This window comes from Notolabrus celidotus, chromosome 6 (genome assembly GCF_009762535.1).
Source record: "Notolabrus celidotus isolate fNotCel1 chromosome 6, fNotCel1.pri, whole genome shotgun sequence".
In the NCBI taxonomy this organism is placed as follows: domain Eukaryota; kingdom Metazoa; phylum Chordata; class Actinopteri; order Labriformes; family Labridae; genus Notolabrus; species Notolabrus celidotus.
In genome coordinates, this window is record NC_048277.1 from 27,794,854 (window position 1) to 27,820,859 (window position 26,006).

The window sequence follows — 26,006 nt, forward strand, 5'->3', positions numbered from 1 at the left end:
GGCTATCCATGAAATCATCTCTTACATGCTTAAAAGTGATCACAAATTGATTATAGAATAATGCAACCACAGATGTACAGCACCTTATTAGTGCAACCAAGTAACAATGATGGGCAACATCTCAGCTTTCTCTTTTCTCAAAAAATATAAAATGAGCTAAGTAAAAAACAAAAGAGCCAGCAAAGGAATCTGGAAGCTGCCTTACTAAAATAAATAAATAATAATAGTAATCAGATCAGTGCATAAATTGACCTAAATAGAACTAAATGACAAAAATGGCCACGAATGTTGAATGGGGATGTGTTATTTTAACCTTGTCAGGTCGCACACAGTTATGTTGGAATAATTTACCAGGACAATCTGTGATTTTCCAGGACATTCTAATTTTTCTCCCATTTTCCATGTGTTTTCCAGTACTGGAAAACTGGTCAACTATTTTCCAGGTTTTCCATGTTGTCCAGGATGCGTGGGAACCCTGTTATTTCTTTTGTGTATTTATAAGGAAGACCATTAAAGAATACAATGATTGAAGTTTCACAAAGTTTCTGATTTAAATATTTTATTTTCTTCTTTAAAAGAAAGATTTGTAAGAAAACAAATAAGACCAAACATGATTTTTTTCTAACATACTGACACTATGAATCTAAAGGGGTTTTCCCTTTAATCATGAGGTGAGCGTAGTAGTTTGCCTAATATTAATCAGTAGAACAGTGGATGTGGCAACATTTCATCAAGGTACTTGTAGTATTCCCTTTCCTCTCAGGTTGCTTGGCTTCCCTGTACTATGAGAAGCGGCAAAGTGTGAGTAGCTTCCTTTCAGTGAAATATGAGATGTACTGACGTAATATTTCTGGAAGCCCCGGTTCTTTCCACTGTGATCCTCACGGACACTAAACAATCACCAGAACAGAGCAGACTGTTTCTTAATCATAGAGCATCACACAGCTACAATATGTACATTTACAGCACTTGCATAGAAAAATAAGTTTCTCAGCAGATGATTTTTCTCATGTAAACCACAGTTATATCAAAAAAGAAGTCAATTTTTCCTATATAAAATGCACTGTTAAAATCAATCAAGAGACACAAGTGGGATCGTTACTCTTCTCTGCTTTGGAGCACCTCAACGTGCAAACAGAAGGAGACAAATTTGAACACATTAGACACAAACACATTAATTGACACAGACTTAAGGAATGCAAGTTAAGAACTGGAGGATGTGAACTTAAAATGGGGGAATCCTTTCATATTGGCGCAAGTTCACATTAGCACTGACATTGTTTAAGTTTCAGAGCTGGCAACAACGTGAGAAACTCAAGTTTGACTTATTTGAGCCTCTTTCATCACTGTTAATTCATTTGGTGACTGTATTCACATAGACAATATGCTTCCATTTGGCAAGCTACAAATGGAGATTCTGCAGTGTGTCATTGCTCAGTTGTCCTTGGCGTGCATAGTTGGATTTCTGGTGAACTTTGTGGGAATTTAAATGTTGTCTTATTCTTTTAAACAAGCGTGACAAATATGATTCCCCCTCCCCCCCATCACAGGAATGTTCCACTGTGGAACGTGCTCGGAGTGGAGGCGGTGGCCGGGGTGCTGAGGTCTGTTTAATCTTCCTCCTCTCCCTCTGCGGGTGGTCGCGTAATGCGGCGGACTCCCCTCTTCCCTGCAGGGCCTTTGGGCTTGGCGAAGGCCTGCTTGTGTGCATGCTGCTTGGGGTGCACCTCCTCGTACATGAAATCGCTGGTCAGCTCGTCCCCGTTGTCGATCTCCAACTGGGAAACAGACAAAAAATGATCTGTTACAAACATGTTTTTACACTCTGTGTGACCATAGCATGTATAAAACATGGATGTAGTCTCAGTGATGTCACTGATTGGTTTCTGGAGCAGAGTTCTGAAGGTCGTCGGCATATCGGAAACTTTTTCTAACTTTTGGCCGACCTAAAACTTAACAAAGAGGTGGATCTTTAGCCTACCTACAAACAGCTACAATGTGCCCACAAGTCTTTTTACAGACTAGATTAGCATTCTTTGTTTTCATACTGATTCAAGCTCCACTCACTCTCAACTCCTTAGGCACCTTTTGTAAGCAGTGCCTCCACATGTACTCTACAGATGATCTGAGAAAGTGAGAGACGGATCCTCTGGTCCATCCCTCTTTTTAGTTCATTGGTTGAATCTTCTGAGTCTTAAAGCTAGGGTTAGTAGTCATGGAAAATTAGCATGAATTTGAATGTAGCATGTCCTCAGGGCTCCCCTCTCAGAGCTCCACCAAAAGGACGCCCCCGCTCACATGCACGAGCGCCGCTGCTTCACGACCATATGATCGTGACTGATTCAAAACCGGTCCTCAGCACATTGTTTGTGTTTTGCACTACCTCAACTCATGTCTCACTCAGTGGTAAGAAAACACCAAAACATTATCACAGTGAAAGTTAAAAACACAAACAAACATGAAATGTACACGCAGGAGGCGGGCAGGACAACAGGATGGGATTTGATTGGTTTCATAATTTGGCTCCTGATGGCAGGGATTGGTTGATGTTTTCCCAGCTTTACTCCGGCTGTAGATAGCGGCTTTTTTTTGCTCTTATTTAAGAACACATTATGTATTGATTGCCATCAGGACATAAAAGGTCATTTTAACCAGTATAACAAAACGTTTATCTAAATCTGACTACCAACCCCAGCTTTAAGTGTAATTTGAACTTTTCAAACCATTGAGTTTTTTGTTTGGTTTTTAAGTTTTTATAACCCTAACCCAGATCTCATGCATATATCTAAAAAAAGTGTTTTGAAAACACCTAAACCATAATTGGAAAGTAAAAATAAATTAATGAAACTAATTTTTAAATAAAAAAAAAAAGGGTAACTACATACATACAAAAAATAAACTAAAATAAATCAAAATAAAACAAGTCAAAGTGATAAATCAAAACAGTTCTATAAATAATAATTATAATCAAACCGTTGTTTTTTTAGTTATATTATATATATAATATATTTCTTAAGTTATATTTTTGGCCTTTTTGCCTTTATTTGATAGGACAACTGAAGAGAGACAGGAAATGTGGGGAGTAGAGAGCGGGGGAGGACATGCAGGATATGGTTGACCGGTCGGGAATCGAACTGGCAACCCCTGCGACCCCTGCAACGATGACTGTAGTCTCTGTATGTGGGGCACTTAGACCGCTAGGCCACCAGTGCCCCTCAAACCGTTGTTTTAATGGTATGTGGGGCACTTAGACCGCTAGGCCACCAGTGCCCCTCAAACCGTTGTTTTAATGGTTTTGTGCAGCTGGTTTGTTGTCATGTTTTTCTGCCCAACCTACACTACATCATTTACAAGCGTCTCATCCCAATGTCATCATCTGCTGTTTGAATGGAATCACAGGTGAAACATCTGATAAGGCAGGTTGTGTTATTTGGGTAACTGTATATAACATACTGCTGATTAATCTTGCCATTAAACAAACAGACACAAACGGAGGCAGTTCAGGACAACTGTAGTGTGTATTAAGAGTGTGGAAAAGAGAGCTGAGGTGGAAGTAGGGAGGGCTTATTGAAGGACTTTTTGAACAAATGCTAAAATAGTTGTGAAATTTTAATCTACTTTAAGGTAATAAGGTAATCTATTTCTTTAAACATTTTCCAGTATTTGAAGAAATCATTGAATTTGTGAAAATAGTCAAGATTCAAAAATGTTACACCTCTTACAATGTTTTCATCATTCATAGCTTCGTACCTTTTTCTCAATCTCAATCTGGAGATTTCTTTCCACCATGTCAATCAGGGGGTTTTTGCAGCTGGAGTACAGCATCCTCTCTCGGATGCTACACTTGTACCCAGGCATGGAATAAATGAAGACTGTGAAGAGGAAAAGAAAAAGAAAGAAAGATAAATGTCAGGAGTGGAAACACAGCTCGAGTCAGTGCAGCTTAGAAAACATCTCTCTAGTAAATAGTGGCTGTGCTGTCTTGTGAGAGCATGTTCACCTGTGGACTCAAGGTAGTCGCCTTCGTGGGAATGTTTGTAGAGGAAGAAGTGGAAACGAGGAGATACTTTAGAGATTCTACTTGGCAGGTCTTTCAACTCTGTTGGCTCAGTGCTAGACAGACGAATCAGCTCCTTGTCAGAGTCGACTTCCTGTTGACAGATGAAAATTAAGTCACTCTAAAGTTAGAGTCTTTACTTTCAACTTGAGATTAACAGATATACCGTCTGTGGCTTTCTGAAGTGTGACTTCTGCACAGCCCACAGCCCACAGCCCCCCCCCCCCTGCCATATTTAGATCTTAATCATTTCACTCTTTGGCTTTTATCTTGGGTTTTTTTTATCTCACCTTCTTGGTGTAATATTTCAGAGTTATCAACAATACGTAACTTAAAACTGATAGTTTTAATATTGCATTTCTCTGATATTTTCATTAATTCTGCTTTGCAATGAGCTTATGAAAACATACTACTTGCAACTTGCTTTTGTTGAGATTGGTGGGTGCAGTGAATCCCAAACCACCTCCCTTCCCTCTCAGGTGAGTTCAGGTGAAACATTTACTAGAAAAGTTGTGCTGCTCAGCAGATTAACAGAAAAAAAAACTGCTTCTTCCATTAGCCTTTAGGATAACAAACAAAAAGGGAACCAACACAAAGCAGAAACAGCCACACAGTTATCCCTTTGTGCTATACGCTGATCTGATCTTGTGACACGAACCCTTTGAATTTCAATGAAAGGAACAAAGGCTTTTTGGCCAAAAAGAGTGACTCATTGTGTTTGTGAGCCAGCAAACCCTGACTGAATCATCCCCATCTCTTAGAACAATGTCTAATGACAAACAGAGAATTGATTTGCTCATTCGCACTACTGATGTAACAGAGGTCACCTGCTTTCTAAAGGTTTCCTCTTATGGACTCACCAGTTGTACATAGTTGTGTTTTTTGTCCCTGTAACGTTCGAGTGCTGCAACAGCGTCTTGGTGCATGGGGAAGGCCACTCCCTGCAGGGTCGCAAATTTGGTGTCCACACCGATGTCTGTCTGCACCTGAACACACACACACACACAGGAAGAAAATTAGACACGTCATCTTTCTGATATCCTGACATTTTTACAATGAATCACTTTATTACAGCAGCTATAGTTATGGCTGATCTATGAATCAATCAGTCTGTATTTATAGCGCCAAATCACAACAAACGTTATCTCAAGACGCTTTACAAACAGAGCAGGTCTAGATCGTACTCTATGTTAAATTATTAACAAAGACCCGACATCAAGACAGGATACGATCCAGTCCCATCTTACAGACAGGACTCAGTCTGATCTCATCTTAATCCACCATGAGCAGAGCACTTTGCAGCATTTAGCAAGTCACAGCTGCAAGGAAAAAGATCCTTTTAACAGGCAGAAACCTCGAGCAGAACCAGACTCATGTTAGGCCGCCATCTGCCTCGACTGATTTGGGGTTGGAAAGAGGGATACAGAAGATGAAAAGAGAGAGAGAGCATGCATTATAATTATGACACTTGTTTTTTATGGCATATGAGTGCATTCAAAAACAAGCCTCTCAGTTATTGGTTACATGAATTAGGGATGCATCGATCCGATCCTGGTATCAGATATCGGCTAGATCGGACTCAAAAAGCTAGATCGGATATCGGTGACAAAGGGCCGATATATAGTGCCGATCCATATGGCAGATCTATTCATCTCAGTTCAATGCGTTTCTGTGTTTACAACAGCCATGTGCGTCTCCTACATCATCAGCGCCGGCCGGTCTGTGCATTTTTGCCCGGTGGAGCATGATGGAGGATAACTACAGAGGCTCTGCAGTTTAGGTGCATGCTTCTTTTGCTAACAACTCCGCCGGAAACTTCCAACATGTGCAGCGGTAATGTTTCGACGGATGGCAGTCACGCTGAAAAATATAATGGGAGCCCAAAGGAAGAAGTTTATGTCAGCTGTAGCCGACTGCAAAGAAGCAAGAAACCTTCTATTAATGGATTCAAAGTGTGAAAAAACTGACAGGTTATTGGATTTAATTTTCCAGATCCTTGAAATTAAGGGATTCCAGCCTCTGGTTTAGCACTTGAAACCCAGGTACTGTTCATCATCAAGTCAGAAAGGCCTGAAGTTGCCAAACATGGTTCTATCCTCACATTAAGGAATAGAGATTGTTAAATCAATACCAGGATCGGATCAGCTAGTATCTGTATCGGCAGATACCAAAGCCCAGGTATCGATATCGGTATCAGGACCTAAAAAGTAGGATCGGTGCATCCCTAATATGAATGCAGCAGCATGGTTGTGAATCTAACAAGACAACCTGAACTTTTTAGGTTTACAAATGCGTTCACATTGGCAGGCCAAAGCAGCACCGCCACAGACGCTGACACAAGTTGGTTACATTTCCTCCCTCTCTTCCTCCTCTGCTCTGCTAATTCTGGTACAGAGAATGTTGCAGTGGTTGCATGTGTCAAGAGAGGCGTCGATCATGACGTCACATCCCCTCTTTCTAACACCAAATAACTCATCTGAAAATGTAACACTTGCACAAACTAGCATGCTGAGAGTTAACTGCTATAAGAGTGTTTGTGGGGATTTTAATGTTTTCAGTTTGACCCTAATCTGTTAACATGGAGGAGGCGGGCTTTATGACCCACACTGCAGCTGACCACACAGGGGAACTGTTGTTGTTTTGGCTTCACTTTTGGCGACATTAAAACGCTGAGCTCTATGGGTGTTTTTAAAAGTAAACTTAAGACTTGCCTTTTTAATGTAGCTTTTAATTTGGAGTAATTTATTTTTAGCCCTGGACTGCATTATTATTTTTTATTACTTTCCTTATTGTTTGAATCATTGCTTTAACATACATTTATCTTATTTAATTATCTATTTATTTCTTGTATCCATTTTTCCACTATTACTTATTTTATTAATTTTACTGTATTGATTTTCTTTTACTTTTAAATATTTTATTATAATCATGCCTTTTATAATTTTACCATTGCTGTTGTTTTCTGTCTCTGTTATTCTGTGAAGCACTTTGGGCTGCATGTTTTTATGTATGAAAGGTGCTATATAAATAAAGTTGAGTTGAGTTGAGCTGCATGTCTTCCACCTTAATAGTCCAAATGCACATATAAAAATTCCACATGATGTTTACATGTAAGTGTCTTTATGTTATCATGCTGACTAGCGCACATTAAAAACAGCACAGCTCTCTGTACTCTGGATTTTCTCTCTCAATTCAACCATCCAGCTGAACGGCCAGTAATGCTCACAGCACGTTTACCTCTGCTTACTAAAGGGGTCATAAAGACCTGTGGGTGAGTGAGATAGAATAAACATTCTTCATTCGATTTATCAGAGAGTGAAAATGTTTACAAGAGCAACAAGCGGCGCGGGTTCAGAGGCTTTATTGTAACAAACGAGGCGCTCGCATCAGAAGTGACAAAGCTCCTTCGCTAAATCACATGTAAAACTGGAAACGCTGAGGGGGGATTACACTGATGGATTGCATCTATTTTTAGAGCTCCTGTTCCCACAAAATGAAAATGCCGTGCGAACGTGATTGAGCCTCCGATGTAGCTACCTCGCATACAGAAAAGGATTGCAGCCCTTTTTATCCGTCTGCTTAGTAAAGAGGCAGGCAGTCTCCAAGGCACAGCAATGATAAATATTTCAAAGCCTCTTTCTTTATCTAGGCGGTACAGATTAATGGCATATTATCTTCCTTCAACAGCTGGTGGAGTGGGACGAGCACAACCCTTCACTTCCCATTTGCTCTGCAGCTTCTAATTGACCAAACTTTGAAGAGGGACTGCGGTACTCAAAGCATGTCCATATATGGTCAGGAAGACAGTTCTTGTTTATGTGGTAGATATGTGAGAGCAGCACTTAGATTTGTCTTTTTTTATTCAGAAGGAAGAAGGGTTCTTCATGTGGAGGAATGGGCTCCAGTGAAGTCTGAAAACTTCAACTCCTGCTTCTTCTTTTTTTAACTATCTGGTGGAGACACACTGCCTGGAAGCTCTGCATATGAGCAGCAGAAACAATACTGGAATCAATAGCAGCATGCAGAGGATATCATATTACAGCTTTTCTTCTACTCATCATTGTAAACAACCAAACAATAACCCAGATCACCTGTGCTCTCAGCAAATCACTGCAAAGGGCTCAAATCTACATCACATCCACATTTACATGCAGCTGAATATACCTGCACACCCATGAAGAGCTCTCTGATAACACTTTGTTCCTCTGGCTGCTTTCAGTTTATGACTGTAAACAAGACTTTTATTGCGCTATGGGTGTGAGCGGTATAAGCCTAATAGATCCATCTCTGCCAACATCCTGCTGTTCTTACGAATCAGCAACTTTGCGGTGTGTTGATACTGCCGGGCAAGCATATGCACCCTTGCACCGCTGCTGACCTTGTGCTGTTTGGAAGGATGCATCGCTGGCCTTCATTGATACTCTGCACGCTCCAGCAGGGATTTAAATCTCACATACAGGAGGGTGCGATGAGGAGGGACGCTGCTGTAAGCTGATGTAAGCGGTTTTTCTTCCCAAACTGCAGCTACAGCTGTAACAATGACGTAACGTTAACCCCTTCCGAACCGAAGCCGGATTCCAAACCCTCTTCAAACTGGAGCACGCCGTTTCCTCTCACGACCTCCAAGTGAAACCAAGAGCACGAAATGAAACCGAAGTGACCCGTGTGTTTGCTTGTGTGTGTGTACCTCGTTCAGTTTAATCTGCCTCAGTTCCTCCTCTGCAGCAGTGAGAGGTAGGGGAGCAGCCAGCGAGGTCAGATGTTTCCTGTATCCACTCAGAGTCAACTCATCCTGGGGACCAAAAAGAAGCACAATGCCATTTTCACACAGCGAGAAAGAGTGACTCACTGAGGCATCATTGCTCATTTCAGTCAGTCATTAAAGAAGAAGAATTAAGCGGGACTTGTTCTGTGTCGGCTGCTGGAGGGTTTTAACTGGAGCCGGAATGCATAAAGGAGGATAAAGGACACATCACTTTAAGTGTTGCTGTTTTGAGACTAACCTTTGTGGTGGCGAATATCTCATCCTTGATGTGTCCGCCTCCAAACTCTTTCTTCAGTGTGGCTCTAGTAGCAGCATATAACATTTTGTGTCGCACCTGTGGACAATAAGAAGAAGATTTAGACACTTTTTAGTATTCAGTGAATTTGTAAAGATAGCAGAGAATCTGGAAGGCTCAGACCTGAAGTGTTATTACTTAACTAAATGTTTGCTTTTGTGCTTTGCACTGTTTAATAAAGAGATAACAGAGAAAAAACATTATGAACTGTGTAATTGTGAGGAACTTTCTGTTTGTGTCAACTTTGGCAGCCCCTGTGGACAAAGTGGAACCTCACATCTCTGTACTTGTTTTGTCATGTACATTTCAAATAACATCATAAAACGTATTTATACTCCTTGGCTTTTAACACAGCTTGAGAATTGTGTGGTCTCTGTCTGTTCTTTTATATGGTTTTATTTCATTTTTTACAATGTTTCAAATTTTTTATTGTCTTATGTTTTCAATTTATTTATTAGCGATATTCTATTTTATTATTTTTTTAGGGATGCATACCGATATCGATACCTGGGCTTTGGTATCTGCAGATAGAGATACTAGCTGATCCGATCCTGGTATTTATTTAACAATCTCTATTCCTTAATGTGAGGAGAGAATCATGTTTTGGTAACTTCAGGCTTTTCTGACCTGATGATGAACCGTACCTGGGTTCCAAGTGCTAAACCAGAGACTGGAATCCCTTTATTTCAAGGATCCGGAACATTAAATCCAATAACCTGTCCGTTTTTTCACACTTTGAATCCATTAATAGAAGGTTTCTTGCTTCTTTGCAGTGGGCTACAGCTGACGTAAACTTCTTACTTTGGGCTATTTTTTTGCAAGTTTCCGGCGAAGTTGTTATGGATATGGATAAGCAATATATTTCGCCCCTTTGTTACCGATATCCAATCTAGCTTTTTGATCAGATTTTTCTGGTGTAAATTCTCATCTTGCTTTCTTTTTACCAGTCAGATAAATTACTGTAAATATTTGCTGTGAAAAAGTGAAAAAAAAATCTGTTTCTTCAGCAAACTGTAATTTAACTGTTCTAAAACCTATCCCCCTCATGTTGGATACAAGTTCTCAAAATGACAGTTCAGGGAATTTAGGTCTTCCTTCAGGTGGTCTCATTTGCTTTTTTTTTAAAGAGGCATCCCTCATAAAATCAGTTTGTTTCATAACCAGCTAAAAACTCCTCACAGGAAGGGGCTTTAAAGTCTAGAGAACAGTTGAATTTCTGAAATATGGCCTGTTAGATTCACTGTAAACAAAGTTCTGACAAGACCCAACACTTTTTACTATGTACATTAAGTTATATAAGTACACAGAGAGAGAGAGAGTAGATCAAACATAACTGGCCGCACATACAATTTTAATGTTTGAAGTGTTTGCTGTATGTTTTTGTTGATTGTTACTGTTCTGTTTTTTGTTTTTAGCTCTGTAAAGCACTTTGAATTTCTCTATGTATGAATGGTGCTTTATAAATAAACTTGCCTTGCCTGATTTAAATCTAGTCTCAGTCGCCTGTAATGCCTGTATCTTTCAGGTCCAACAAAACAACTAAATAAATCTCTCGCTCAAAAAACAAACAAAAAGAATCTTGAGGATTTCTTACATCTATATTTCCTACTCTTAAAACCTAATCACAGATACAGGAAATGGAACCCAGACATCAAAAATATGACTCCATGGTATCACTACTGCCAAAACCCTCCTCACAGTATCTCTGAACGTCCTCTGGAACAATGTGTGATTCCAGGCTATACAAATCAAAATGACTTGCCATGCCTCGTCACAGAAATAAACTCACACACTTAACCCCTTTTGTCACCGGCAGCATTCGCTGCTTATGCAATTATTTAGCAACTTCCAGACAAGCCTCAACCTGCAGCACAGTGCTTCCAGCTACAGGGCAGGAATGTTAAGCTCATGTCTTGCAGAAAGGGAATTTGGGTTCATTTCCACCGTGCAGTTAGAGCGCTACAAATATCCTGCATGGCATTTTATATTGGTACAGGCCTCTCCCTGTTACATTCCTCTTCCTCCTGCTGCAGAAACATTTGTGTGTTTGTTAGTCATGTTTATTTAAAATCACGCTGACTCTGTCCCACAAGTGGTTCATCAAGTTTGAGTGGAACTTAACTACTTGGTGACATTGTATGAGCTAAGAGCATGGCAAATGCAAAACACACATTTGAATAATAGGGAAACAACACAGGAGGCTGTATCGACAAAGAGCACTGAGAGGGAGGATCTCAGTGCGGAGATTGGAGGTTTAGACCAAGCACCAGGTTAAATCACAGCACCATAATCTACCCATATTTAGATTTCATGAGGTCTGGTCCACGTTTAGCCACATTTCCAACAAACATGCTGCTTGATGTGGTAACCCCACCCATCAGATTCTCCAACCAGAGGAGTACACATGCCATGCAGTACAGAAAACTACTCATTAAATCCCATCTAGGCATGTTTTTCTTACAGAAGAGTTGTCTGGTGACCAGGCCAGGAAGATCCACTCGTAGCCCTGGCTGTTAGTGGAGTCCAGTCGGTACAGAATGTAGCAGGGTACGTCCTCCTCGAGGAGAGGCACCACAAGGCTATCATACTCCTGGTCCCACTTCTTTGATGCTTTCCTGGTGGCGCCCAAAGTCAGCTGCTCTGGAAAGCAGATGTGTGCAACAAAAATGTCAGCAATGTCTGGATTTGTTAGTGTTTACATCCTAGAGTCAGACTTTTTGTTGGAAGTACAGAGTTTTCTTTGTAAACAAACTGCTGCTTAACTGCTTACCATCCTCAATGATGATCTTAAGGGCTCGATATTGGTCCCCACCCCTGGCACTGGCAAAGACATCCTTCACATCATTGCCCGCTGGGGAGAGATAAAGAAAGACAGGGGTCAGGCTGCGGCTGTTTTAAACTGATACCTGCTAACATGGCCTTTTTTAGCCTTGGATTAAAAGTTTCCTTCTTAAGGTGTATTTATACAGCACATTTTATACCCAAAGGCAAACCAAGGGGCTTCACAAAGTAGACAGGCAACAGCAAAAGAAGCATGAAAATATGTTAAAGCTTGGTGAATTAATCCCCTATCAAACAAACAGATGTTAAACAACCAGATGTTGAACACAAAAATAAGGAATATCAACTATCATTCACAGTCACAGTACCCGGCAGGCTGTTCAGGGTCATTTAGTTAAGAAGAGACCAAGAACTGATGCGGTGAGCAGATCTGTTATGTATAGAGCCATCACACTGTGGAATCATTTACCAGTCACTATAATTGAAGCCTCCAGTAAAGCCAGTTTTAAAAGACTCTTAAAGGAACACCTTAATAATAACTCTAACATTAATGAATTTGAATGAATTTCAGTGAACATCCTGTTTTGTTTTTTGATTTATTTTATTGCATGTTTGAAGCATTTTCAGTTTTTCTACCTTAAGTTTGTAGCATTTCTAGCTGCTGTATTTTCTGTCTGTAGCATTTTCAGTTTTTCTATCTTATGTATGTAGCATTTTCAGTTGTTGTATTTCATGTCTGGAGCATTTTTCTGGTTTTTTTTATTTTATTTCTATATAGCATTCACAGTTTTTCTTTGTAATGTTTGTAGAATTTTTAGTTTTGTATTTCATGTATATTTTGTATGTTATGTTTGTTTATTGTGGACCCCAGGAAGAGTAGCTGCTGCGTTAGTGGCAGCTAATGGGGATCTGAATAAAGAATAAAGAATATTCATGTGACTTTGACATATAGCTCAATATCAATTATCATTCATTGCAAAACACTGCACAGCTTTGATTCTTACATGATACTACATGTTATTGGGTCTTATTCAGGAACACTAATGTAGTGCAGGAGGAATGAAGACAGACAACCTTTGACCCCACACCCAGTCACAATAAAACAGGTGTCCAACTGGCTTTCACATAAAAGCTCTAACAGGTTGGGGCAGCAATGACTCTGCAGTTATCCCCTGATGAATGTGCCAAAAAAAGGGAACACAACCAACTGCAGAGGCATACTCGTGAGAGTATCACTGCAATGTGATGTAGATAAATCACAAAGGGCAGAACTAAACAACAACAACATTATGCTTATATCAAATTCAATTTTGCAGGAAAAAAACACAATATAGCCTTGCAATCCTGCATTTTAATATCCAACAGTTTAGATCAGGCATGTCCAAAGTACGGCCCGGGGGCCAATTGCGGCCCAAAGTCCATTTATTTATGGCCCCAAGCTTCCATCTTAAATTGTGTTACTTATAGGCCAGATATTAATCACATTCTGAATCATCTGTACATTTGAAGTTTCTTTCAAGCGCACAAACAAAACTAAAGTCAATCCAGAAACGTCTCAACAAGCTTCATATGGACCACCTCTCTAAAGCCAAAGCACTGGGAATTCTTCAAGATGGCAATAAAGAAGAAACACAAGAACTCTTAAAGCTGACAGGTTTTCAAATTAATGTTTTTATCATGATGTGAAAATGTTCTTGATGAACGCTAAAAGTTCAGAAGACAGAAAAGAGGACACAAGACAAGATTAAAATTATGAAATTGTACAGAAAAGGCAAAATTAGGTGCATAAAAAATGTTCAGAACTCAGGAAAATAATTATTTTGTTCTTAATATGTTGTCTGCTGGTCAGAACAGTCTTAAAAACAACATGAAAAAGAAGTGTGATGAAATCCAGATCGTGATCCTGCCATAGGAAAATAATGATACAATATTTTTTCCCAATTGCCCGACCCTAATGAAAAACATTTACCCCCAGGAGAGGATAACGTTTGCTAATCTTTACATGGTACTTCCTTGTTACTGTTTTATTGAGAAAACATTAAAAATAATTGTTATTAAATATTTCATAGATAATTTTTAGGATTCCAAAGTCTCATTAGGAGCCACTGGCCCTGAGGTATTCTGACAACATCATATGTGGCCCTCTTTGAAAAAAGTTTGGACACTCCTACTTTAGATCAACAAACTGAATAGTGACATTTACAGTCTGTCTATTATTAACTTTCCTAATTTGCACCTTCTTCTACATAAAAACAGTCTGTTTAGACTTCTGCTGCCTCGTATAAGAGCACGTTACGCCCTACAGAAGTGATTTCTTATAATAACACAGTGCAGGTTAAGCCAGGAGTATCCACATATGCATGGAAACAGCATCAGGTCTACCAGGCCAGCAGTTTGTTTAAATGAAGGCGTCGCCCATCCATTCAAAAGCTTAAACTAACCTTACAGGGTTTTAAGCTGTAAGCAGAGAAGCTACAGCAACAAAACGCCCTACACCACTGCTCTGAAATAAAAGAACAGAATATAGACGTGATTTTGGTGGCTCTATAAGCTACCTAAAAGCTCAGGGATTACGCTTCACTAAAAGTGCCCAAACAGGGCACTGTCGGTCACACACATCACCGCAGCTCACAGCTAGCTAGGAGTGGCTAGCTAACTTATCGCTAGCTTCTCGTTGCAGATTCTCAAAGATCAGTTGAGACGTTACACGCTCACGGAGAAAAAAAAACACACACACGTATGGAAATGTGTCAAGCAGATGGAAGTTTGTACCTTGAATGCCCGTTTGATGTGACATTGTGTCTCCGTCGGATAGAAGGTCTGATGCAGCTGATCAGGCGAAACCAGGGCAAAGAACCAGGAAGTGGACTACATCGACAAGACCTGCCCCGAGACTGACGTCATCATCAATACCTCATGACGTAGATCAACATCATTTTTGTACACGTATTCCTTTTTATTTTTTATTTTAGTGTCACTAAATAAAAGTGTTCGAAGTAATTACCTCGATAAAAAAAACTTTGAAAAATAATACCTTTTTTTTTTGCTAAATTCCAATATTAACAATTCTACTTAAAGCTCCTGTGAGGAGTTTTTGAGTGGTCATGAAATGGACTGAAATGAACAGTGATGCCTCTTTATGACCTAGCAAAGCAAACAAGATTGTTAGAAAAGGTATTGAACATTTCTGTTTTGTTATTTTAAAGCCTGGAATCACTGTGAGAGGGTAGGTGTCAGATGAGGTGATTGACAGCACTTCAAGAAAAACCCTGTTTCTCCATTAAATGTTCTGAATGAGTGAAATGAGTTAAATAGTTGAGTGAAACACATACAAGTATAGAAATATCTCCAGCAGATAGAAACTTGTACCTTGAATGCCCGTTTGATGTGACATTGTGTCTCCGTCGGATAGAAGGTCTGATGCAGCTGATCAGGCGAAACCAGGGCAAAGAACCAGGAAGTGGACTACATTGACAAGACCTGCCCCGAGACTGACGTCATCATCAATACCTCATGACGTAGATCAACATCATTTTTGTACACGTATTCCTTTTTATTTTTTATTTTAGTGTCACTAAATAAAAGTGTTCGAAGTAATTACCTCGATAAAAAAAACTTTAAAAAATAATACCTTTTTTTTTTGCTAAATTCCAATATTAACAATTCTACTTAAAGCTCCTGTGAGGAGTTTTTGAGTGGTCATGAAATGGACTGAAATGAACAGTGATGCCTCTTTATGACCTAGCAAAGCAAACAAGATTGTTAGAAAAGGTATTGAACATTTCTGTTTTGTTATTTTAAAGCCTGGAATCACTGTGAGAGGGTAGGTGTCAGATGAGGTGATTGACAGCACTTCAAGAAAAACCCTGTTTCTCCATTAAATGTTCTGAATGAGTGAAATGAGTTAAATAGTTGAGTGAAACACATACAAGTATAGAAATATCTCCAGCAGATAGAAACTTGTACCTTGAATGCCCGTTTGATGTGACATTGTGTCTCCGTCGGATAGAAGGTCTGATGCAGCTGATCAGGCGAAACCAGGGCAAAGAACCAGGAAGTGGACTACATTGACAAGACCTGCCCCGAGACTGACATCATCAATACCTCATGACGTAGATCAACATCATTTTTGTACACGTATTCCTTTTTGTATTTTATTTTAGTGTTACTAAATAAAAGTATTCTTAGTGTTTATTTTGATAAAATAAAAAAATGAAAAAATATGTATTTTAGAAAAACTAACAATTTTACTTAAAGCATGTAAAAAGTGCAATTTTGGCTATATTTACTCAAAGGAATAGAATATTATGTTCTTTATTCAACCCCCAAGGGAAATTGTCTGGCAGATACAATTATAAAAATCACATAAAACGAGTAATTCAGGTGTCTGTCAGCTCATCTCCTATTGGCTAGAAAGTTATGAAGCCTTATCAATCAATCAATCAATCAATCAATCAATCAATCTTTATTTGCTGCATGAAGGAATGATTTTCTGCATCTCTCATTCCTGCTGCGCAGAGAGATGAGCCGTCCACTGCTGCTATTTCTCTGGACCACAAAGAAGTTGTGAAATGGATGATCTGTGTAATTTAGAATGGTCTCAAGCTTCTTCTGTGTGCATCTCTTCACCACAGCCCCCAGCCCAGTGAGTCCAACCTGGTTCCAATCACAGTGCCAGCTTTTTTCCACTAGTTTGTCCAGTCGCCTCGCATCCTTGTGTTTTATACTGCTTCCCCAGCAGACTGCAGCATAGAATAACACACTTGCCACCACAGACTGATAAAACATCTGCAGCATCTTACTGCAGATGTATAAGGATCTGAGCCTCCTTAAGAAAAAGAGGTGGCTCTGCCCCGTAGAGTGCATTTGTGTTAAGGGACCAATCCAACTTGTTGTCCAGGTATACACCTATTATTTTACAGGAAAAAAACCAAAGGACTCAGTCAAAGCTCCAGTTAGATAGCATTATTGCCCATATGAGTAAGTAAATGCCGCTATTTTATGTGTATTCAGCAAAAATGTATTGTTGTGCCCCCTGTTTAAGGGAGGGACCTTAGAAAAAAAAGACAATTTCATACAACAACTTCACTTTTGCAGGGTTGACATATACCAAAACAATAATACATTTGAAAACCTGAATCTGCAAAGCACCTTCACCTTTCTTTCAAGAGGCTTACAAACCCCCTCTAAAAAAAAAATAAAAAAAAATTAAAATTTCATTTTAAAATTGTCAAGTGATCATTTTTAATTACTATCATTGTTATTATTATTATTATTATTATTATTATTATTATTATTATTATTATTTGATAATTGGAAATGTATATAGACATTTAAAAAAAATGTTTAAGTGTTCACTGGTAGGCTCCTCTTATGATACAGAAGCGGCTTAACAAATAATAAAAGGATGGTTATTGATACGCATAACTATCTATGATAACTATAGGCTGCGTGTGAAGCATAGACTGTATAAAGGTGTGAAGTCGTGAAATCTTTTTCCTTCCTTTTGATTCGTCCTGATCCGTGATCACGTGGAGATTTCCGCCTCTCGTGGCAAAAGATGTCACTTGGCGTGACATCCTGCAACATCTGGAAGCCACCGGGCTTCCTGTCCCTCCTACTCCTCGTTTAATAAAAAAAATAAATGAATATTCTACAGCAGCAGAATCATCCCGTCACCAGAGGGAATCTCAGAGTAGTATAACAGCAGACACAAATACGGCCATACCGGAAACAGCGTGGACTGGCCTTCGAAATAAAACATGTGTGGTCATTAAAAACGCATTACTAAAATGTAGGCCTACAAAAAGTTTCTAGATTATAACAAAATTTCTTATACAACACAAACAATAATCTATTTTACATAAATATCAAGCAAGGAAATATTCCTTCCTTCTACCTGATTTCACATACTCAGTTTACAGATGTCAAGTTCCCAATGCCTGATGCATTCAAAGGTAAGTCATTTGACAAAGAAAATGTATAATGGGTAAAGATTCTCAGGTATTTAGGGTAAAATGCAAATAAATAATTCAATAATTGATTTGTACTTTTATGAATGAATTTATCATTTAAACAGACCTATAAAATGAAAAGGATAAATAAAAAGTGTCCAACCATGAACTCCTCAACACTTTTCATCAGGAATCAACTCTTTTACACAAAATATCATTTGGAAGCCATTTTATTGATTTAAAACAGATATTGTCTCTGAAACCAAAGTGAGCTAACTTAACTGTTATTGCTGTTCAGTGTTCACTTTATCTGCTATCTTTAAAATTTGTAGATTTCTCTGTTTCACACTGTTCTTCTGTTTTTTTTACTGGACTTTTTGTGCACATTGAAATGACCACAGTTAATCCTCCAGTATGATAAAAGTCGCACCATTAGTAACAGAATAAACTGTTTTTTTGGGTTGGTTTTTTTTAGCAACAGTCTGCTATCCAGAAATAATAGACCATTGCTATGAACTGTTACTAGGTAACAACTATGAGACTCAAGAACTATACACAGCTGTGTAATAAAAGAAAAATGTGTTTGTGTGCTTATGTTTTTAATTGTGTGAATAATAACTTAACTTACAACATATTCCTCTATCATTGTTTTGTTTTTCAATGTATGTTTTTATTATTTTATCATTTTGAGAACAAAACAACACAATTCAAGGCTAATTTTGTGTACAAAGCAGATTTTCAGACAAAGATCAGAATCAGAATCAGAATCAGAAAGAACTTTAATCACAATGTATCTCAAGAATACAAAGAATTTGACTCCGGTATATATGCGTACTCCCTGTACAAACATAAATAGACAGCCACTAAAAATCACGTACTAATACAAAATATATAAAATATATATATATAAGTACAAAAGGCATGAGTGCAATAAAGAAACAATAGACAAACATGATAACTTGCAATAGTGCAAAAATGAAGGTGGCTCTGTCCATGAGGTAGCTAGTTTATGACACAGTGTTAAGTGTTCATCAGTGTGACGGCCTGGGGGAAGAAACTGTTGCTGTGTCTGGATGTTCTTGCGTACAGAGCTCTGTAACGCTGACCGGAGGGGAGGAGTTTGAAAAGTGTGTCCAGTGTGTGAGGGGTCTGCAGAGATGTTACTGGCGCGCTTCCTGGTCCTGGACCGGTACAAGTCCTGGATGGAGGGCAGGCTGACTCCAATGATCCTCTCTGCAGACCTGACTGTGCGCTGACAGATATGTACTGTCATCCCTTTCCCCAAAGCACAGAAAAAAAACAACCAAAAACCCCCCAAATAAATAAAAATAAATAAATAAATAATAATAACAGACTTTTGACTCAAAAAGACACGACACATGTCAAAAAGGAAGATCAGCAAAGACAAAAGAAACAAACAAGCAGACAAAAAGCAGACAGAGAAAAACAAAAACAAAAAACCAACAACACAGTTAGCACATAATAACTCGTCCTCCAACTCCCATCCATAAAGAATGCATGAAAAGTGATTATATGTAGTTCTAGGCATCGTTTTCTTCCACTCTGAAGGGTACTGGCCTTTCAACAGTGTATGTTTGAGATCTGAAGGTAAATAATCCAGAACAGGATTCCAGATCTTAAGGAATAAGCCTTCATTGATCATAAGAAATGTGCTTATCCTTTCATGAGGCATAACATTGAAAAGCGCCCTATACCACAGTGTGACTGTGGGTGGGGTGTCTTAACCCAATTTTCTGTTTTTTTTTTCTGAATTGCCGTAGTGTTTGCTGAATTGCCGTAATGTTTGCGGAATTGCTGTAGTGTTTTCTGAATTGCTGAATTGCTGTAGTGTTTTCTGAATTGCTGAATTGCTGTACAGTTTTCTGAATTTCTGAATTGCTGTAGTGTTTTCTGAATTGCTGAATTGCTGTATTGTTTTCTGAATTTCTGAATTCCTGTAGTGTTTTCTGAATTTCTGAATTGCTGTAGTGTTTTCTGAATTGCTGAATTGCTGTACAGTTTTCTGAATTTCTGAATTGCTGTAGTGTTTTCTGAATTGCTGAATTGCTGTAGTGTTTTCTGAATTTCTGAATGGCCGTAGTGTTTGCTGAAATGCTGTAGTGTTTTTGAATTGCTGAATTGCCATAGTGTTTGCTGAATTGCTGTAGTGTTTGTTGATTTGCCGTAGTGTTTGCTGAATTGCCGTAGTGTTTGCTGAATTGCTGTAGTGTTTGCTGATTTGCTGAATTGCCGTAGTGTTTGCTGAATTGCTGTAGTGTTTTCTGAATTGCTGAATGGCCGTAGTGTTTGCTGATTTGCCATAGTGTTTGCTGGATTGCTGTAGTGTTTTCTGAATTGCTGAATTGCTGTGGTGTTTTCTGAATTTCTGAATTGCTGTGGTGTTTTCTGAATTGCTGAATTGCTGTAGTGTTTTCTGAATTGCTGAATTGCTGTAGTGTTTTCTGAATTGCTGAATTGCTGTAGTGTTTTCTGAATTGCTGAATTGCTGTGGTGTTTTCTGAATTGCTGAATTGCTGTAGTGTATGCTGATTTGCCGTAGTGTTTGCTGATTTGCCGTAGTGTTTGCTGAATTGCTGTAGTGTTTTCTGAATTGCTGAATTGCTGTAGTGTTTTCTGAATTGCTGAATTGCTGTAGTGTTTTCTGAATTGCTGAATTGCTGTGGTGTTTTCTGAATTTCTGAATTGCTGTAGTGTTTTCTGAATTGCTGAATTGCTGTGGTGTTTTCTGAATTGCTGAATTGCTGTAGTGTTTTCTGAATTGCTGTAGTGTTTTCTGAATTGCTGAATTGCTGTGGTGTTTTCTGAATTTCTGAATTGCTGTAGTGTTTTCTGAATTGCTGAATTGCTGTGGTGTTTTCTGAATTGCTGAATTGCTGTAGTGTTTTCTGAATTGCTGAATTGCTGTAGTGTTTTCTGAATTGCTGAATTGCTGTGGTGTTTTCTGAATTGCTGAATTGCTGTAGTGTTTTCTGAATTGCTGAATTGCTGTAGTGTATGCTGATTTGCCGTAGTGTTTGCTGATTTGCCGTAGTGTTTGCTGAATTGCTGTAGTGTTTTCTGAATTTCTGAATTGCTGTAGTGTTTTCTGAATTGCTGAATTGCTGTAGTGTTTTCTGAATTGCTGAATTGCTGTAGTGTTTTCTGAATTGCTGAATTGCTGTAGTGTTTTCTGAATTGCTGAATTGCTGTAGTCTTTTCTGAATTGCTGTAGTCTTTTCTGATTTGCCGTTGTGATTTGCACATCAGGGCCACCGTAAATAATGACTTCACTTACAACATATTCCTGTCATTGTTTTTTAATGTTCCTCACTGTCACGTTTTATTTTGAAAAATGTAACCGGAAGTGTTTTATTCACATGTGCTCTACCTTGACAGTTATGAATCAACGTGTTTGGCTACATTGCGTTGAACTGATGCTGTGCGTGCTGTGTGGACTCATCCATCCCCATCCCGTCTCCAGCAGCAGCAGCATCAGTGTCCCATCCCCAGCCCGGAAACTGCACCGTCTGTCCGGCAGGAGGGAACCAGCTGACGAAGCATCGCCCGGCTGAGCTAGCCCGCCCGGCGCATGGACGCTCCAGCACAATGGCAGAGGATTTGGGGGTGCCTCTGTGGTATATCAACAACAGGTCGCATGGATAATTCCTCCCCAATCCTCCCGTATCATCTCTTGTTTGGGATGATTAGAGCGCCGCTGTCGGCTTGATGTGGCAGGATAGCCGTGCGGGAGCCGGGCTGCGCGTCCTGGCTGTCGACTGAGAGCAAAAACGGCGTGGAGCAGGTGCGTTCATGGTGCTGTTTCTCCAAATATTACCGAGGTGCATGCAAGTAAGGTCGTGCACTATCCGGGTCTGTCCCAGATATTACAGGATGCATCGACATTTAAGTTGTGTAATCGGATAATTCCAGTCAAGCTTGTTGTGTTATCTCCGAGATGCGTGGGGTCGGTGCTGTGACATTTGGCGTCATCATGTTGTGACATTAGAGAGGACGTGTGTGGTCACAGACTTGTGCTTTTAACATGGTGGTCCATTCAGAAACAGGCAATAGTAGGGATTGTATAACTGTGACCACTCATACTACTCAGGTTATGGGTCAGTTTATATGCAGTTTTTATATTTTAGAGGCCTGCCTGGAAGTTTACAAAATATACTATTACCAGAGTGGCAGATCTTGTGAATTCAGAATCAGAATCAGAATCAGCTTTATTGGCCAGGTATGCTTGAACACACAAGGAATTTGACTTTGGTAAACTGTGCTCTCTTTGTAAAAGGCATAAGAATAAGACATACAAATAAAAAAATAAAAATAATAATAACATCAGCTATAAATACAAAGGAACAACAAATAGGCATGACTAATATGTACAGACTAAAATAATATGATATTAGTGCAGTAGTGAGTAGCAGAGGTAGTTTTTACATTAAAAAAATAGTAGTTAAATAATAAAATAAATAGAAATATGGAATTCTGCTTGGAGAATTGTTACACTGTATATTTCCATGTATATTTACAGAGAGTATTGATCCAACAGGTATGACACTGATATGGTTTAGTGTTCATCAGAGTGACAGCCTGGGGGAAGAAACTGTTCAAATTCAAGAGTAGTCTTCAGTGCATCTTTAGCATTTTACAGCCAACTTGCATTTACTTTCTCTTCCTTATTCCCTAGATTTCCTTTGGGAGCTGTGGTAGATTCTGGGATTCCAGTACCATGAAACAGCTGGCACAAACTAGGGGCAGGTCCTGTGTCTGACAGATGGACTGAGAAATATAGATTATTATGCAATATACCAGAAGTGATTCTCCTAACCCCCTGTTAGTGGATCCATCATCAGTCAAAAGGGAAAATAATATTAAGACAAACATGATGCTGGTGAAATTGAATATCCACATGGCCGCTCCACTGTGGCAGCTCTATTCCTGATACAGTTACATCATTCCAATTTCCCTCTGTGCGATATTTTAAGAAACTGTGCCACATCAGGGAACTGGTTTGGGAAGTTCAGTCCAGCAAAGTCAGAACAGCTACAGTGAGGGAGTTCAGACAGAGTGGAGCTCATGGGTGAATGAATGTTGTCGGGTTTTTTAAAAAAGACAGAAGGGAGGACTGTTGGGAAGTTACTCAAGCGCTGCTTGGCAGGTGTTACTGGGCAAAGTGTCAACGTAATGCTGCCACATTTCTTAGAGAGGAGCAGGGGACAGACAGGCTGAGGGGAAGACACTTTAAAAAAGGGCAGCACTTATCCAGGTATGACGCTAACAACTCAACTTGTCTGTGATTGATCAATACGCTTCAACTGCCGAGGGGAGCTTCTTGTTTTCACCTACACCAAAATCTTGCTCTGATTTAGCCTGTTTTTGTGCTTACTGTTGGATGTTTTGGCGTCCCTTACAACACTGATTTGGGCCTTTATGTGGTTGTTTTTGTGGTAAACTCAGCTCTGGTGGTAAAGCCTGTTTTCAGGCTGACATGTCCTTATGTAGGTGTATTTTTGGCGCTTTTACAGGTTTGGCAATAACACCTTTACTGGTTGAATCTGCAGAGCTTAAAATACAGTTTTGAAGAGCACCCTTTTGTAATTTTGGTGCTCAGTAACACTTTAACCGTGCTCTCCTTCAACCTGTTTTCATGCAGATACTTCTGTAGTCACTAACAACACAGATAAAAGCATGTTTGTGTGATTATTTAGCACTGATAAGAAAGCCTTTTTATCTATGTAGGTGTATTATCGGCGCTTATCTCATTATGATATAAACAACTCAAACCGTTTCCTCTCCTCTGTAAAGCATGAACTTCAGTCTTTGATAAACTGTGAGCCCAGCTTAGCTTTAAATGCGCTTTCACCGATTTATCTTTTATTTTGCTGGCATCACTGTCATGGAAGATCAAGACCTCTGTTGCTTGAGATAATCTAAGCATCTAGGAGATTAGATATCTCTGTGTAGGTGTATTTTTGGCACTGTCGGTGAATGATCACAGTTGTCTGAATTAAGCATAATCCCACCCTGTACCAAACCTCAGTTATATTCCTATCACTAATCTCAGTGTGAGGGATGTTTTTACTCTAATCTGCCCTGCTGATATGCGAGTAATGTAATCTGACTGAAGGAAGCACTTTATCACTCTCTCTCTCTCTCTTTCTCTCTCTCTCTGACTCCCAGGTGTCGTGTAGCTGGGGGGCTCAGCAGGATGGAAATAGATGCCCGTTTTCGTTACTATTTCCAGCACCCATGGTCGCGGCTCATCGTGGCCTACCTCGTCACCTTCTTCAACTTCCTCGTCTTCGCGGAGGACCCCATCTCTCACAGCCAGACAGAGGCCCACATGATTGTCGTTGGCAACTGCTTCTCCTTCCTGTTCAACAAGTACCCCGGCCTGGGATGGAACATCCTGAAAGTAGTGTGCTGGATCCTCGCCATCATCTCTGGCCTGCTAGCTGGGAAGTTTATATTCCACCGCCAGCTATTTGGTAAGTCATGTGCACAGTAATGCAGAGGAATGTGCAGAGTAATGGCTCTGCTGAGGGGAGGGAACTTTTCTTCCTGAGTTGTTTTTGTTTTGGCTGTTCAACAGTGAAAAGCACCTCACACTCATACTTCACTGGAATAGCTCTCAATAGCATTATAATAAAGGCAAATGACAAGCAGTAACAAACAGCTGTCACGTCTGTATCTCTGCTCCTGCATCAATCCTCTCTGGTTTCATTTGTACTTCCTTTTATCAGATCTGGGTCAAACAGTGTTTGCTAATGGTTCCTTACTATGGTTAAAGTAGATGACTTTCTTTATAAATCCAGTGGTCCATGAATGTCAGACATGCTGAAAAAGTTCAGAATAATCATTTTTGTTCAACCAACGCTCCAAAATTTGGACACAGACATGATAAGCAGAGAGTGGGATAATCCAGGTTCAATCTGATTTGTATGGCCACTTTAGTATCCACCATGTTAACACAGAACGTCAGTGCAAAAGTGCAAAATCACCCAAGCATTGTTTGCTATTTCACCCAGGTTTGTTGTTTTCATCAACACCAGATAGGAATCCGTATGAAGCTCTGGTGCTAAAGCTCATCAGCATCAAGATTCTCCTCATGTCCTGACTTTGCAGTGTTTCTCTCACACACAGATGATACCTGAGTGGGTCGCCCAAGTACATTTTTATCTGCCTGGGTATAATGCTGACCGACCATTTTTACATTTTGTTTATAAAAAAATAAAAAGGGTGTAAAAATGATTTGGTTGATCTCTCGTCGCTCTCTGCCCCTCATGTCTGATAACCTGCAGCACCTGACACATGCTCTGGTACAAGTGAGGAAGAAGAGAGGTCCTATAGTACAGGGGTTCCCAAAGTGTGGGTCGGGGACCCCCTGGGGGGTCGCGAGACACAAATGGGGGGTCGGGAGATGTCTTCCAGAATGTTTTTTTTTTTTAAAAGTTATAAAAAATATAAATTACATTTGAAATAAGACCTAGAAAATAGAAAATGTAATGACTTTTCTGCCTTTCTTTGTTGCCAGATGACTCCTAAGTTTAGGATCAGTGAACAGTTAATTATCAAAAGCATCAGTATCAGTAGGCTAATTCATAATGGCACAGGAAACACAGCCACATGCACATATAGGTAGGCTAATTTTCTGCAGACCCGCTGAATGAAGCCACATTAAATCACTTTGAGGGACAGTGGGGGTCACGAGTCTTTGGCACCTATATTTTGGGGGTCGCAGGCTGAAAAGTTTGGGAACCCCTGCTATAGTACATTCTTCCTGATGCATTGAGTAAAGTGCTATGTCTCATGTCAAATATATGCCCTCCCTTGTTTGAAAAGTTACATGGGGCTGATATCATTTTCACTATCTTAGTTTTGGGTCATTTTGAAACGCTACATCATCAACGAGCTTTGTCCACACACAGATAAACTGCAGTTGCAGCATGCGCCCCATGTACTGAGGCTATATTCCTCGGTCGCTAGTTTGACTCTCAGCCACGACCCTTTGTCGTCTTCTACTCTCTACTCTCTCTTCTGCTGTCTTATCTAATAAAGGTCAAAATGCCTGAAAAATAAATTAAAAAAATAAGTAAAGAGAAATAGTAGGAGGTGGGGCAGGACAAGCCTTTACCTGTATGGATAGAG

At 39.6% G+C, this 26,006-nt stretch overlaps 2 protein-coding genes across 3 annotated transcripts in view; one reads left to right on the plus strand and one right to left on the minus strand.

Annotated features, from left to right (window-relative positions):
* Positions 1-542: 542 nt before the first annotated feature.
* Positions 543-15,908, minus strand: LOC117814328 (twinfilin-1-like). Of its 2 annotated transcripts, none has more exons than XM_034685596.1 (9): positions 15,865-15,908; positions 11,888-11,968; positions 11,579-11,757; positions 9,061-9,156; positions 8,745-8,849; positions 4,918-5,043; positions 4,001-4,151; positions 3,751-3,872; positions 543-1,778 (listed from the first exon to the last, which is right to left on the minus strand). In XM_034685596.1, the coding sequence occupies exons 1-9, from the start codon at positions 15,887-15,889 to the stop codon at positions 1,611-1,613; spliced, it is 1,053 nt and encodes a 350-aa protein (XP_034541487.1). In that variant the 5' UTR covers positions 15,890-15,908; the 3' UTR covers positions 543-1,610. The 2 variants fall into 2 exon arrangements, with proteins under 2 accessions (XP_034541487.1, XP_034541486.1); XM_034685595.1 differs by lacking the exon at positions 15,865-15,908 and adding an exon at positions 14,671-14,799.
* A 5,305-nt stretch (positions 15,909-21,213) lies between these two features.
* tmem117 (transmembrane protein 117) overlaps positions 21,214-26,006 on the plus strand; it is a 65,026-nt gene continuing 60,233 nt past the window's right edge. The window contains exons 1-2 of the mRNA XM_034684741.1: positions 21,214-21,654; positions 24,039-24,346. Coding sequence (XP_034540632.1) covers positions 24,067-24,346 — 280 coding nt within the window. The 5' untranslated portion in view covers positions 21,214-21,654; positions 24,039-24,066. The remainder of the gene's footprint in view (positions 21,655-24,038; positions 24,347-26,006) is intronic.

Bases quoted from the DNA above. Each gene is read 5' to 3' on its own strand.
- LOC117814328 (XM_034685596.1), bottom strand. From the start codon at position 15,889: ATGTCACATCAAACGGGCATTCAAG. The intron at 11,969-15,864 runs GTACAAGTTTCT...ATCTCTCCCCAG, and splicing joins ACATCAAACGGGCATTCAAG to CGGGCAATGATGTGAAGGAT. The intron at 4,152-4,917 runs GTGAGTCCATAA...ATCTGTCAACAG, and splicing joins AACACAACTATGTACAACTG to GAAGTCGACTCTGACAAGGA.